The following is a 16407-nucleotide window of genomic DNA, read 5'->3' as shown; positions in this document are numbered from 1 at the left end:
TCCCCTCACTTGACTTTGCGCGCTTTGTTTTCCTCAAAATATTAACACAACGAAGTCCTCATAATGGCGACATTGATCCAGGAGCTCACACAGATTGGTCCAAACTTCCCTGCGCCGCCTCTGATGAGGTTGACTCTGCGTGAGAGCCGCTTCTCTTCATACGTGACATTCCGCTGCGCCGCCGTGGATCCGTGACGCATCTGCGCCTTTAACCGGTTCTCCATCAGTCGTGGGCCGGCTCTGTGGGGGTGGGGGGGGGGGGGGGGCGACCCCTTTTTTTTCTGACAAGTTTTCGTGCTGATTTTTATGTTCGTCATGTCCGGTTGACTTGCTCTGTTCTGTGTTGTGCCACAGAAGAACCCTCACCAGGGCAGAAGTTGCCTGGGAATAAGAGGAGGAGGAGGAGGAGGATGAGGAGGAGGAGTGCGCAGAGAGCGGAGAGGACGGGAAACAGAAGTGACAGCGGCGTTCACGGGGTGCTGAGCGGCTGAGTTTACTACCAGCATCATCAGCATCTCTGCCTGCGCGAGGAATAATAGCAAGAAGAAGAGGAAGAAAAAACAAACTGCTGGGGGACTGCTGCTGCCCACTCCCCTCCGCCGCGCCTCAAACCCGCAGCTGCGTAAACTTGGCCACATTTTGGTGACTGTGCCGCGCGTGTGTGCTGAGCAGCCTGGATGGATCCGCAGCTCATGGAGGGAATCTAAAAGAGCAACACGCACAAAAAGGAGGGATTACTCAGTCCCTCTCCTGTTATAACTTCAAAATGGATGCCCACGGCAGGCTTTGGGGACGCCACTGGATAAGCCGCTGAGCTGTTTGACATCTGAGCGTTTAAAGTTTGGATAATCTGAACGGCTTAAGGTGGAGGATGCAGACTGGAGGCAAGACGCTGTCGGCAGGTGGAGGTGCGTCACTCTGCTGCCTACTTCTCCTCTGGCTCATCTACTCACATCTGCTCAGAGAGGGTAAGGACGCTTACAGCTATTTATTACTTTGCCAGCAGCAGCAGCAGCAGCAGCAGCAGCAGCAGCAGCAGCAGCAGCAGCATTGTCTCTGAGGGTTATTGGGATGCAGCTGCACACTGTGTGGTCAGATCCTTTGATCCAGAGTAAAAACGCCCCCCCAGTGAAGGATAAACCAGCAGAGACCTGGACTGTTTATGCTCATCATTATAGTCTATTGACGGTGACCTTGTTGAACCTTTGCAGTTTGATCTGGTATTTTTCTTGTCAGTGAACGGGAACGTTTTAATGGAGCTCGAGTTCACAGCAACATGCATATGTTTAAACTTTAATCTGTGGTTTGAAAGGTGATTAACAGAACATTCCTTTAAATAGCTCTGAGCTATTAGAAGCACCCTCTAATTTCCCCTCCTGCAGGCTCTCTGCTGCCATGGAGAATAATTCTATAAAAGAGCTTCAGGTGATAAAAGCAACAGAGTTTAATGGTTGTAATTCCCGCTGCAGACACGGAGAGGCCTAATTTCTGCTTCCGAGCATTTTCATTCTGACAGAAAGCTCAAAGATGTGTCTGCTAGTCTGGATTCAAGTGCCATCGAAGGCACAAAGAGCTGCTGGAGTTTGTTGGGAGACGTTTCACACCAAGTGTGCAGATTACGTCTTTTAATCAGCAGCATAATTAGCACTGAGGAGGAGGGATACTGTCAGTGGCTTTTGGCAGCACACGGAGCAAAAGTAGTGAAAAACCAATGCCTTTGAGTTGAAATGTGCTCCATTTGCTCCTAATTCTGAGCTTTTTCTCCAAGCACTGATGTCACCAGCTTCTATTGCCTCTCACGTAATCAGAGGAGGCGCAACACTCCCCCATCCCTCCCCCCCAGCCATTTTATTATTGACTGTTTTTTGTCTGAAATTGATCTCATTAGTGCATTATTTTTCAAACCGCTCTGTGAACTTTTCCAATGGTGACATATTCTCAGAGTAAACGGGAACTTAAACCTGGGATTATAGTTGTCGCCTGTTGCTCACGTGAACGCTAAACTTCCAGTGACCTGTTTTCTTTACACGTGAAATTTTCAAAGATCTGATGATTCGGTGAAGCTGCAAGAACATCTCGGTTCCTCGCAGCTCTGTGGTGTGTAGTTATCAGCAAACACACCAGCGATGTATCCCAGGCCTGATTTAGTTTCCATGACCCAGAGGTCACTTCCAGGGTTGGTAAATTGGTGGACAGAGGCTGCGTTCCCTCGACCGTCTCCGCAGCTCATCTGTCAAAAAGACATGACAGTAAATTAAAAGCACAGCAGCTTCTGTGTGTCGGGACGGTGGCACGGTGAACGACACGTCAAGATGCTACCACTTTATTCAGTAAAACATACAAGAAAACATCTGTATTTTTACTTTACTACATCACAGTTGAGTTTACTGATGTTGGTACAGAGCAGCAGTGATGCCAGAAATATTTGAGGTGATTTCAAAAAGAATAATATATATTTTTTAATCAAGACGTGAGTTTGAATTATCTGTTGACAAAAATGTAGTATTTCACGTAAAACACCAAATTAACATAACATTTCCTGTTGAAGTATTTTGTACTTCTTTTTGTGTTTTACTGCAGTTTTCAACGAATGTTGCACAGAGATATTGAAACCACTGCAGCCACCTTGAACTTGTTTTTTTTAAATCTCTTTTCGTTTTTGGAGTCCATATCCATACTTGCCATCATTTTCCCCTTTCACTAGCACAACTTATCCAGAGCACAACACATAAAGTTTTAAACATAACTCAACTCGTTAAGCGTTTTCAAAATATTACATATAAAAACTAGTGCTTAGTACATTTTGCAGTGAGGACACTTATTGGCAGATTTGGGATAAAAAATAAACCCACCTAACTCCTTTTGATGAAATCTAAACACTGAACCATGCATGCTCACGTGAGTCCTGCTGATGTATTTGTGAAAAAAAAAAAAAAATATATATATATATTATAAACAATTTGACACATATTTGGAAGAATCTGAAAAAAACATCTAACATTAATTGTTGAGTTAAATATAATAAAAAAAATGAGAATAATCAGACTTAATCACTATTAACAATTGTGTTTGTTTTGTGGGCAGCACGGTGGCGCAGTTAGTAGAGCTGCCGCCTCTCAGCGAGAAGGCCAACGCATCAAATCCCGGCCTTTCTGCGTGGAGTTTGCATGTTCTCTCTGTGCATGTGTGGGTTTTCTCTGGGTACTCCTGTTTCCTCCCACAGACCAAACCTGTCCAGGGTGTCCCCCGCCTCTCGTACAGTGATTGCTGGATATGGGCACCAGTGACACCAGTGACCTCCGTGACCCAAAAACGAAGAAGTGGATAAAGATAACGGATGAATGTTAATTTTGATTTTTACAGATTTTATCACAGAATGATCAACTGACAGTTAATGATGTGACACTTTAACTCTGGATGTGTCTTACACTTTCAAATCTTGTGCAAACCAACTCATCCTACCCCCACAACTCATGCACTAATTATACATAGAAACTAAAGTGTTTCTGTTTTCTTTCGTCTCTTATATGAGTTATGCTTTTCTCTCATATCTCCCCCAGAATGCAGAAAGTGCACATCTAAGCTTCCATAGCATTCATTTATATTTGAGCTCAAAATATTTTCTTTAAAACTAAAGGTGAAGGGTATTTTTACCTCATCCTATCTTCACATGTGTGACCATCAGAGTCCTCTGCTGCTCACGGTTCAAGGATTACAAGATCTAACTTGTAGTTTTCTTATTGTTGTAGTTTTTATTTCAAGAATTTTCTCAGTGCGACTGTTTGAGGGCTACTTTAAAGTCCGTCTCTTCTTAACTTGGCAGTCAGGGAGTGAGAAACACAGGTGTGTGGTTGCCATAGCACCACAATAAGCCACGGACAGCAGCTTTAATATTTGTTTGGAGCTTCATTTTCTTCACTATTTTCATGCAGTTATTTTATAAAATTAAAGACCTTTATACTTACATTATTACAAAGTTATGTTATTGTTTTGGACAGTAGTTGCATTGACCCTTTTTAAAAATTGTTTTAGTTGATTTGTTGCATTTGCTTTATGAGCTACAATATTTGTTCTGTTCTGTTTGCAGAAGTGTTCCTGCAAACCACAGTTAAATTAGCTGTGTTCCCACAATGTTGTCCAGATAATATACGGTGGCCCTGAGATGTAAATGAACATTTAAAAAAACAAAAGTACATTTGAAAAAAACACAACAAAAAACACAACATTTGAAAAAAGAGGATTACAGTAAGCCAAACCGGGAGTGACAGGTATTTTAGAGCAATGCAGTTGACTCAGGGACCCAATTTATTTTTTAACAATTTAAGCATAAAAACATTTTAAGATCATAAAAAGTAATTGGATGAGAACTATTATAAATAGTACTATTAAAATTTTATTTAAAAAAAAATGACATTTTTTAAATTTTTATTAGAATTGTAACAATTTCAGGAAGCATGAAAGGGGACGTGGCATTAAACCCAAGCTGCATTTCAAATTAGATTGAGTTATATAAATATATTCATCTTATGTAATGGTAGAGGTGAGTCAAACATATAAAATGAGATTAAGAAAATAAATATTAGCCCACATTTAAACAAAATATACCACATTATGGCATGAGGACTCAAAAGGCACCGACTAATAGGAATGACCCTACTCTGCATTGTTCTGTTTTATGTTGTTAATAAAGTTAAAAAAAATAATAATAGCACCCCCCCACCACCACCACTTCCGGTTTGGCTTAATGTAATTCCATTTTTTCAAATGCTGTTCATGTACACCTCGGGGCCACCGTATATTATAGAGCAGGAAAACATCACGTCAGCCATAACTGAAATACCAACAGGTAAACAAAATGAGCAGAAATAATCCATGGAATTACAGTTTTTCATTTGATGTCCTGAAAGACCAACAGGCTGTAACGTGTCATAATTACAGCGTCACTTTGATTTGTCTGAATATTCCAATCGCTGCAACAATCTCTGCTGTCACCCGGCCTGCGCGAGCCGTCGATGGAGGTGACAGCTCACATTTGGTCCAATATGGCTCCCGGTGGTGTCAGAACACTTTAAAGTGATTCACTTTTGCTTTACAATCAGCGATACATTGATGACAGTCTCACACAGTCCAAATGTCTTCCGCGAAGCAGACAGATTTTATCAGAGTAAATGATTCCTCATGCTATCATGGTGACTTTCTTCCCCCGTTTATATCAGCTGCTGTGCATGAGACAGCAAATCACCCTGGAGCACAAGGAGGCTGAATTTTAAAATCCTCCGTTAGTAATTTCCTTTAACTCAGGGAGCAGGAGCCATCCACGCAAGCATTAAACTAATCAGAGTACAGAAGAATTACTAACTTTTTGAACTGAAAACTATAATTCCCTTTTCCCCCTGTCTTCTTCGGGGCAGCATTAATCATGCAAAAGGCAGACCAGCGCTGATTATGACCTTGGCTGTAAATTGTAAGCAAATCATCGAGGCCTTCATCTATAGGCAGCGGAGCTTTAAGCATCTTTATGGAACAAAATGAAATGATTTTTTTTTTTTACAGCTAAATCAATGTGGCAGCACACAAAGCTCATATTTCAAAGCGCCCTGAATATGAATTCTTTCTAGCCATCAGCTTTGACCTCCCTCGTGGTTGAGCGTAGCAAACTGCTCAGTGTCTGTCTGCATTGTTATTTTCTCTGCAGACGTCTCCAGGCTTGAAACGGTTCCATCGTTGGCAGAGTTCTGCAAACGATTCCAGGCCCAGTCTTGCTTTATGCTTTATTATTCTGCTCTGGTCTGTGTTTTTAATTTCTGAGAAGGCTGTTGAACTTTAAAGTTTGTGATATCATCGTCTCTGTGTTTTTGCATTAAAGGCAGGGGCGATGCTGGAGGGCTTTTTGACTGAGATTTGAAGTGAGTCGCTGTAGCTTTACATTGCTCACTGCATCGGAGTCATACTGTTTGATTTAGCAAAGCGTATTACACATGCGCTCTTTATGCCTCCAGCTCGTATTAATCAACAGCCACTTATCTGTGTGTGCCCTGCAATGGAGCATCTCCACAGTCACATTGTCCAAATCAACCTTCTTATGTTCTGTATGAAGAAACAGACCAGTAGGGGTGTTAGCAGGGGTGCATGTAGGGCAAATACTTTCTATTTCAAAGCCCTCGGCAATGTCATACAAGTGTTGCATACAAACTGTGCTAAATAACTAAACCACAAGGTTCTTGACGTCAGCATGCGCTTTTTCCACTAAGGAAGGAAACCATCTGAAGCAGTTCACTGTTTTTTTTTTTTTCTTCCAGCAGAGCACCGTCCTCCAGCTTCCTGTGAAAACTTTCCGTCTGACATTCCCTGTGGGTGGAGTAGTGTACTCACCTGACATGAAAATTAAATTTGGGGCAAATGGAGCAGCTCAGTTTATGGGGGAGCGCTGTGCTTCTGTTTTCTATCTGCATTGCCGGCAGCTTGTGATTGCACATAAAATCATTTTTGATGCAAGTTTCAAAACACTCAGACGTGAGTTTGATATCTACTGAACACGAGCAACTGTTTAGAGCAGAAACTGCAACTTGACCACGGAGCAGGAAAAGAAGTCCCGTCTTATAGTTATTGTGTGAAAGTTTATGAAGCATTCACTCTATTGCAATCTTTTTGTTTCCTTACGTTTGTTCATTTCACACAATAAATGCGACTTAAACGCCAAAGCGACTTATATATGTTTTTTTCCTCTGCATGATGCTTTTTTTGGGACTGATGCAACTTATACGCCAGAAAATATAGTAATTTCCTAATTTTTGTGCTCATTTCTGCTTATTTAAGCCGATTCAGCGAATATGTGTTCTTTCTGTTTTCGTCTGCTAATTTAGGCCTGTTCTTCAGTTTCAGCTCCAATTCAGCATTTTTTAAAGCTAATTTCAGCAGTTTTTACTGCAAATTCTTCAGCAATAAGCATTCACACTGCATTTTCACAGGAAATGCAATTCTCTAGTTAAATTTTTTAGAGACAACCCGAATCAAGATGGCTGCCACAGCCAGCCTCGTTACAAAACAATAAAAAAATTGCTATACCTCAGCACATTTTTATAATTGTCTAACATTGGAATAATATTTTAGTTTTAATTCTGTTTGTCAGCGAAATATCTCACAAACCACTGGACCAATGAATGAATGAATGAAACTCCCTTTATGTATTTTTTATGTACTTCTACAACTAATGCAATTAACAATTTAAGATGGCTGCCACAGCTAACTATCATTATAGCAAAAATGGCTTAAAGTCAGTCAACATTACAGATATTGAGCTAAATTTCGCTGTGGTAGTAGCTTCAACTCTATTCATAAAAGTAAACATTATATTTCTCCGTAGATTGTCTTTTCGTAAAACTTTATCGTTAACTGTTATAGTCCTCCTTGTTGCCTGGAAAATAAAATCTTCAAAAATTGATGTTTGGAGTCAATCCGAATCAAGATGGCTGCCGCAGCTAATCTACCTTTGCCAACAAGGGATTCCAAACTAAAGAGCAGCATGTTCCCTTAAGAACAAGTAATCAAACATCAAGCTTGTGATTTTCCCCACTGCTCTACTTGTTTAGCTACAGAAGATCAGGAAGCGTGCAGTTCGGGGTCAGTCAAACATCTGCTTCGGTCACATGGTGTCCTGTTACATGATACCTACTGCACCTAACACGTCAGGAGCTGTTAAGGTAATGAGATGCGTTTGGCTGCAGCGGCCCTGACGACCATATGTTCAGTCAAGGAAGATTTCTGCCTGACGTCGTCCTGCCTTTCAAACAGAGCTGTGGGAATTAAACAGACACCAAGGAAATAGGTTCGTTCTTGGCGCTGTCATCAAATTTACACAGCAGTGGAAGATTAATCCGTATAAACTCATTGGATTCTCTTTTTTATTTGCGGGATTACATTTGTTTGTGTCTTAACGTAGTGTAAAACTGTATTATACCTGAGATGGGACAAAGCTGGGATTAGTCAATTAGGAGAATCGTTATTCAGGTAATGAGAACGTGAAGAAGCCTAGAAGATGACCTCAGCACTGTCTTATTGCACCGCAGCATTAAAATAAAATTAAAAGACTTAAAAATGTAATATCTAAAATCTGCTGTCATATTTCAGGACAACTTTTCAAAGATGGATCATAAAATCTAAATGAAATGAGTGACAGACAACTTGTGGTGAAATATTTTCATTTTGATGACATTTCCACTCAGTTAACCACTAAACTATTTTATTCATTTATAACTACTTGTTTTGTCTATTGGAACATTTTTTTTTAAACAGCTGAAAATCATCTCAAGTTGTTTCATGACTTGAAATGAGGTCCCAACACTGAGTTCAGAACGACTCTCAAAGAGTTTTTTTTCCTACAACTTTGCCAGAACGGCACGGTGGTGCAGTTGGAAGAGCTGCTCAGTGCTTCTCAGCGAGAAGGTTGCCAGATCAAATCCCACCCAGGGGCCATTCTGGGTAGAGTTTGCATGTTCTCTCTGTGCATGCTTGGGTTTTCTCCGGGTACTCCAGTTTCCTCCCACAGACCAAAAACACGCATGTTAGGCTGATTGGTAACTCTAATTATTGTCCCCAGGTGAGAATGAGAGAGTGAATGGTTGTTTGTCTCATTTGTCTTCATGTGTCCCTGTGATGGACTGGAGACCTGCTGGACTGCTGGATATGGGCACCAGTGACCCACATGACCAGAAAAAGAAGCAGCAGTTAAAGATAATGCATGTTGCCAGAAGGGTTAGTGCATTGGATCACTATGTTAATCAGCAGAGACCGGACAGTACGGTGCATGTGACGATTACTGACGGACAAACAGACAGAGGTTAAAATAAAAAGTTTATTCCTGCAGCTACCACAGCAGAGTCAGCCATATTTGATTTTAAGATTTGGATTCGTCAGGGCACTTAGGATCAGGTTGATTATTTTTTTTGACATGGCGCTCTCACTTTTAAACACCATGTGTCTCCAATAAAGCCTCTACAGTTTGCAATGAGCATGAAGTGTTATATTTTGAAAAACAGTTTAGAGAACAACTTCTCCCTCTCAACATTGTAAATCTCCGTCCGTCCATCCGTTTTTCATCCACCCGTTTATCTTCCATTATCTTCCACTTGTTCCTGAACCGTGGGGGCAGCAGCTTGACCAGGGAGGCCCTGACATCTCTGTGCCCAGCTACCTCTTCCAGCTCTTCTGGGTCAATTTCAAATTCTTAATTCCCAGGCCATCCGATAAACATAATCGCTCTAGTCTGTCCTGGGTCTTCTTCGGCGTCTCCTCCCAATTGAACGTGCCTGGAAAACCTCACTCAGGAGACACCCAGGGAGCATCCTTACCAGAGTTCAAGAACATACTGTAGGTGAGGGTATTCACATAGACCGACTGGGAAACAGAGATTTATAAATTGAAATGAGATTTAAATGCACAGTAAAGACAAAAGTTATTTAAATGGAAGTGAGACTTGGTCAAACAAAGATAAATAAATAGTTCATTAAAGTGCAGTTAGTGACCTGGATTAGATATGGACTGTAATAAGTTTCTTTCAGCTGCTCACTTCTTCTGGGATCACCACAGCGAGTGAACTCGTGAAAGATTTGACAGTTGTTTGAATCGTATTATTATTTTATAATAAAAAGATAAATATGATTAGTGCGATGTTTTCATTATCTTTAATTACACTGGCTTAGTGTGAAAGTTTGAACGTTTAAAAAGACAATTCTAAAAGGAAATGAGTGGAAATGGTGCTTCCGAGTTAATTATTTGCTTGCTGCACAATTATTTGCTGCTTTTCTTTTTTTTCACTACAGATTTAATATGTGCTGGCTTTTGGCTGCTTTGGACCAAACATTTGTTGTTATTAATTTCTAAACTTAGCAGGGAGGACTCCGTCTTCATAAAAGAGAGTTAATTGCACACTATGTGTTTTAATTTTCTTTTCTTCCGTCTCGAAGTAAACCCATGCCTATAAAAGATGAATTTGAAATTTGACGATTTTTTTGTTTGTTTTGTGGCTTAATGAGAAGCTTGATGAAGTGCTTAAACTTTCCCAGCTTTGTGTGGAAAACAATTTATTTAATGACTTGTAGAGATTAATTGTTTGATCCATGATCACATCATTTCTTGCTTGAAGCATTAAAAATGAGCTTTTCAATCAGAAGTGGGCGATGTAAGATGGATGGTTGTGTGTTAAACTCAGTCGCCTTCTAATTATATTTAAAAATTTGATAACTGCAGTCACTACAAATCAGTTCTGACTGATCTCCTGCTCCGTGAATATTTTAAATGTCTCACGCAGTGTTTTAAATCTTGCATAAATCACTTGTTGAGATTAAATCAGATGTATGTGCTTATCTGATTGTCACGCTTTCTGAGGGGTCGCCCCGTTGGAGGCACCTTATTGGAAATGAAAACCGAAGAAAATCAGTTAGACTTACTGTATTATTGTATGTCTGTCTGGTGATTAAAGTCTGATTAGAAAGCTGGTTAGAATCAATGCCAAGACGTTTCGGCCAAGGCGACGCAGCAGGGCTCCGCTCCTCAGCTGGATCATCGTGAAGAATAATACAAAACACGACACATTAAAAAAAACGAATAATTAACTGCACGCACATACAAGAAGTGATTTTCTTTAATAAATATGGGGCGACGCTGTGTTGAAAAGTCACTCTTTTCAATAAAACATTGTAAAACATCACTTCCATCCTTAGCAGCCCACAAGTAATTGCAATCTGTAATGGAAGATTGTTTTAATATGAAAATGGAATCCATGTCGTAGCTCATTCAGGGCAGCCTGTCATATAATTTCATAGCAAATCCCCCGAGGAGAAGCAGGGTTTTCACGCGAGCTCCCGCTCTGGTTTCAGTTGGATGGGTGAGGTGAGGAGCTGTGTTTAATGTGATTGCCTATTAAATCTGATAAAAGTCTTTTATAAGTTGGCACTAACCTCTGATGTAGCCAGCGCCGTCTTAATCAAAGAGACAAACCTGGAAACAGATAAGCTAGAGTGGAGTTGATGTTTTATTGAATAGTACAGCTGTCTAAATAAAACACAGGAAAGTGTTGATGGGGAAGAGATTCACTGTCTGATTACAGGGTTTCAAGTGGAATGTGTAGTTCAATAATTGTATCGTGTCCGCCAGCTTTTAGCCCTGCAGTGATGCACGGTGACTCAGGGCAATGGACTACTGGCATTTTGTTTAGTCAGAAAAATTCAGACATTTCTACACTACAGTTCAATTAAGATTCAAAAATACTTTATTAATCCCAAAGGGAAGTTACAGATTTGATTTGTGCAGGCAGAATGTCCTGATTACGTAATTACTATCAGAAATATGACACTGTGGGGATCTACGGATTGCTAGAATGATGATTTATCTTAACAAAAAAACCCAAAAAATAAAACAAATCTGTATGCCTTTTTGTAACTGTCTATTGTTGTCATCATTCTTTGTTGAAATCAGGTCTCACTTGTAAATGAGTCCCCAAGGCTAAATGGGATTAACCTGTCTAAATAAAGGTTGAATGAAAAAAAAAAAAGATACTCGAGCACCACCGCCAGGTAGACGGGAATGCATCCACGGCGCCTCCTTTTCAATTCTTTTGGGATTTGGGGCTGTAGTTGAGATGTTATTTGAGCTTTTGAGATGTTCATCAGCTGCTCCCAGTTGTAAACAAACACCTTGTTGCCATGGTTACGCACCATAACAAATGTCCAAAAATAAAATGCTTCAATAAAAATCCTTCCAGCTGCACAGCATCTGATACCAGAGGAAGTAATGATCCAAAAAAAGGTGATTTACATCCAGAAAAAGTGGAATAAAAGTTTTCAAAAGCAATATTCCTGAATGAATGTACCAAGGCTACTCCAACATGCAGCCACCTTGAGCAGTGCAATTCTAGAATACAACACACAACACACTGTTGTGTGTTGTAAGTCTTCCTACAACACACTTGTTTGCACTTTATTGTGTCTAAAGTTGCTGAGTCTTTGCTTTAAGATGTATATTTGGACCCTCGAGTGTGTTTGTGCTGCCCCTTTGTGCTCATATTGCGTCGTGACTTGGAGATAAGGTAATCGGGTGCCACTCAGCACACAAGAGCCGATCTCTGGGCCCAGAATCAGCTTCTCGCTGTCCTTTATACGTCATTTTTGACAGGACCCAGAGCTCTGCAGTTGGCAGCCACCGCCATTTTTCTCTCGCTCCTTGCTGCTGCAGCAATATGTGCATTTCATCGCGTGAAATAGAGACAAGGCCAAGGGTCTTCAAGCTGCTGAGTGACAGGAACCCCCCGTCACATGAATTAAGTCCTGAACACACGATGATGCGCCGGCTGTGGTTAAGGGCACTTTAAGATGCAGCATCCCCCCCCCCCGCCCCCTGCTGTCTTACTCTTCTCTTGCTTCAGGCTTATTGCATGAAGCCCAGTCATCTGCTCTGTGTTCAAACACATCCGAGAGCACTGATATCTGCTGGCATCTCTGTCCTTCGAACATCCAACAAGTTTACAGGGACCTGCCTCAGAAAAAAAAAGTGCGAGCCAGGTTGGTGACCGAACGGCAGAAGTATTCAAATAAAATTTGCATCACAGGTTTTATTAGGGTGGATTGTGTTTTATGGCTCTAACAATTGCCTGAAGCAATAATTTTATGTAAAAACACACTTGTGGGTGTCACTGAGAGCGCCCACTAATCCATTCATTAGGATGCAGGTTGGTCCTCTGAGCAAATATTTGGTGACATGAATGTTAATGGGGAAGGTGAAAGTATTTTAAAAGGAATCACATTCTTCTGAGCTCTGGAGAAACATGGGATTCACCCAGAACAGAACAATATTTCCTCTGTGGAAGTGTTGGGAGCTGGCTACGCTACCAGTGAGTAGCCAGCTCCCTAGTGAGCTACAGCTGCTTCATCTTTAGAAAAAAAACGAACACAGCTGAGAATCAAACCAAGGACTCATTTTTTACAAGAGCTCTAGTTAAACTGTTAAGATAAATCATCATTCTAGCAATCCAAAGATCCCCACAGTGTCATATTTCTGATAGTAATTAGGTAATCAGGACATTCTGCCCGGGGACGAATCAAATCTGTAACTGATTGCTTTTTAAAAATTTGGACAAGTTTCAATGTAAAAGTAAAATATAATCACTTGTGCTGGGAAAACTACAGCTGCAGAGCTTTGAGCTAATCCAACCATTTCTATATGAAAACATTCAGCTCGATCAGTAAATCGATAAATTCAATCAATAAATTTTAGTATTTTTTTCTTTTGAAATGTTTAATCTTTATTTGGTATTTTTTCCCATAAAAATTTGGACATTTTTAATTATTTACAAAACATTGTTCTCTGAAATCTACTTCAGCAGCCTTTCTCTATTTTTTATTTTATAAGGCTAGCTTTAGCTCATACCTTTAGCTTTTAGCTACTGCCTTGCTAATTTTAGCTTTTAGCTACATTTAGCTTTTAGTTTTTGTTATGTTATGTGCAGCTTTTGGCTATGTATTGCCAATTTTTGTTTTAGCTATCCTTTTGCTAATTTTAGCAATAAACTACTGTTAAGATAACTTTAGTTTTTAGTTGTTTCTCTAGCGTCTGTTTTGCTTGTTTTACCTAATAATTAGTCTTTAGCTTCATTGTGGAAGCTCACTGCACTGTCTCTGGTTTATATAAAGTATTTGTATTTAATTGTAGGTTTTATGTAGTCTAGATTTTCTAAATTTTGAATAAGTTATTTTTTTTTAAATACAGTAGTCCCTTGCTACTTCGGGGTTCATTCACTGCGGACTCGCTCTATCGTGGTTTTTCAAAATAACACTGAACATGACACACAAGCGGCTGATTGATGGATGAGCCACACGATCAGCATGGAATTTTTATTTAAAATAAATTATAGTAAATTATTTTGCATCTCCTGCACCTTTGTGCAGCCCTTTACTGCAGGATAAACTTCCTGCTGCAGCTGATCAGCTGTTCTCCATGCAGAGCGGAGAAGTGGGCGTGGCCAAGAGCACTTGCAGGTGGCTGAGAGCAGAGGAGGCAGGGAGCTGAAATCATGACATGCTGTGCTCTTTTAGAGCATTTAGAGTTTAGAAACATTGTTTAGAATAATGAAAGAGTGTGGGAATGGGTTTTAAACACATATATATATATACACACATATATACATAAATATTAAAATAAACTACTACTTACTACTTTGCGGTTTTTCACTTATCGCAGGTCTTCAGGGTACGGCTCCCCTGCGATAAACGAGGGACTACTGTAACCTCAAAAATATTTTACTTACAATTGGACAAATGAAACAAATTTGTGTTTTAAATAAATTCACCAAACACAGCGTGCTTTCAAGTTAAAGATGGTGGAAAATAAAGTTGAGGAGAGAAACCTTTTTCTACTTAAAACTGGAAAAATGACAGATTTTTCTGCTGCAAATCTCCGAGGGCCCGAAATGAGTTGAAGGAGCTCAGACTTCAGACACTCAAATCAACGCTTTAAAAAACGTACAATTGTACAAGTGACTCACAGTAATGCTGTTATTGCAAGTATCACTCAGCCCTAAGCAGCCTTAACCTTGTTACATCTCATAAATAATGGAAAGGATTATAAGTAAACTTAAAAAAAAAGATTCTTAGGACAACACATAGCTTGAAGGAAGCATGTGACATCTTATATTTGACATTTTCAGCATCAACCTAGTCTGTTAGCGAAATATATAAAAAAAACACTGAATAAATTTTAATGAAACATCTAATCATTCAGTTTACATCTACAGTTGATTCACTTTTAGAGTCTGATTGATGTAAAATGGCTGCCACGTCTAATTGACCTTAACAAACACAAAAATGTCTGTAAAGCAAGTGGCTGTGCAGATACTGATAAAAAAAAAAATACGTGGCATGGTAGTAGCTGAGCACCATCCCCAACACATGCGCTGACTACCAACAGATTGCACAAGATTTTTGCACAACATATGTTGGTTATTTCTATTCCTTCACAGATTGCTATTTTCATTCAGTACGTTTCCTTCGGGGCAGTTTTACAAGAGTAAAACGAAGGTTTGATTTTCAACAAAGGAGCTCTTCTTAGATTTTATTTTAGGAGATCAGCAGTCGATGCTGCAAGTAGAAAGGTCAGAGTGTCACTGAAATGTAGCCACTTTTGGAACATGGCTGCCTCAGCCCTGGTTTTTGGTCATTTTATGAGTCATTTGTGTTGCTCAACAACCCTGTCAACCTTTGCTGGTATTGCTCTCATTTCATGGTCACTTAATGAACCTTTGAGAGAGTTTTGGATTGACTGGGAGCAGCGGAGTGAAGGGACGATGGTTGGTGAATGTTAAAGAACAGCCTTACATAAACTGAAGCACAGACGCTTCTCTTTTTGGCTTCAGCTGTTTTAATTTTATTTCGCTGTCAGCTTGAAATGTCCTCACTGGCAAATTTCTATTTGCAGTATATGAAAGAAAAGCAAAATACTTTGTTGTTTTTTGTAGCTCGATACAAAAGTGGAGATCGTCACGACTTTCATCCAGGTTTTGTTGTTCAATCTTAACACGGTAATACTCTGCAAACTGTAACCGTCTTTGTGTTTATTTAAAAAGTTCTCATGCAGTCAACTTTGTTGTCTCGTAATTTAATCGTTCGGCTGCAGTTCAGCAGGTGATTGTTTTTCGTCATTTGTATAAAAGACTTCAAAACAAGCTGCGATTCGAAATGACAAATATGATCTGAGGAATGAGTCATCTACACGGCAACGTTCCAAATGTGCTTTTCCAAGCAGCAGATGCCTCGAGTGCTTTATTGTAATTAAACCTTGTTTATCTAAAAAACACAAGACTATTAACACCTAATAAGTCACTCAAACACACCAGAAAAGCATGAGTAAAATACAATTAAATATGTTCCCTTGGGTTTCCCAACAATTTACAGAAATATAACCACCACCACAGTAAGTGGAACTGCTGCACAAGGCTGTTCGCAGAGTTCCTTTAATAAATGTAAACAATAATAATTCAGCTCTTTCTTGCCTGCAGCTATCGGGACGTTGTCTCAGCCAATCAGCACTAAAGAAACTGCATTTTCAGTGAAAAATAAAGTGATTGTTGAGCTCTGAGTGACTGCTAAAATTTGTTAAATAATTAACTGAATTTTTAAAATTAAAACAAGAAGAACAGTCAGCAAAACAGAAACTGCTGCGTAAGAGATCAAATAAGCAACGGCTAAATGTTCAAATTAACAAAGCTGTAGCCAAATGCTAAAACTAGCAGCTCAAAGTAGCAAAACTGTAGCCAAATGCTAAAATTAGCATGGCAGGAGTTAAACGCTCAAAGCAGCAAAACTGTAGCCGAATGCTAAAATTAGCAAGGTAGGAGTTAAAAGCTCAAAGTAGCAAAACTGT

General features: G+C 39.8%; 1 protein-coding gene across 1 annotated transcript in view; it reads left to right on the top strand.

Moving 5' to 3' along the window:
• Positions 1 to 694: 694 nt before the first annotated feature.
• tafa5l (TAFA chemokine like family member 5, like) overlaps positions 695 to 16407 on the top strand; it is a 69625-nt gene continuing 53912 nt past the window's right edge. The window contains exon 1 of the mRNA XM_037684360.1: positions 695 to 968. Coding sequence (XP_037540288.1) covers positions 872 to 968 — 97 coding nt within the window. The 5' untranslated portion in view covers positions 695 to 871. The remainder of the gene's footprint in view (positions 969 to 16407) is intronic.

Source organism: Nematolebias whitei, chromosome 11 (assembly GCF_014905685.2).
Source record: "Nematolebias whitei isolate Nwh7 chromosome 11, NemWhi1, whole genome shotgun sequence".
In the NCBI taxonomy this organism is placed as follows: domain Eukaryota; kingdom Metazoa; phylum Chordata; class Actinopteri; order Cyprinodontiformes; family Rivulidae; genus Nematolebias; species Nematolebias whitei.
This window is presented reverse-complemented; position numbering and strand designations above follow the sequence as displayed.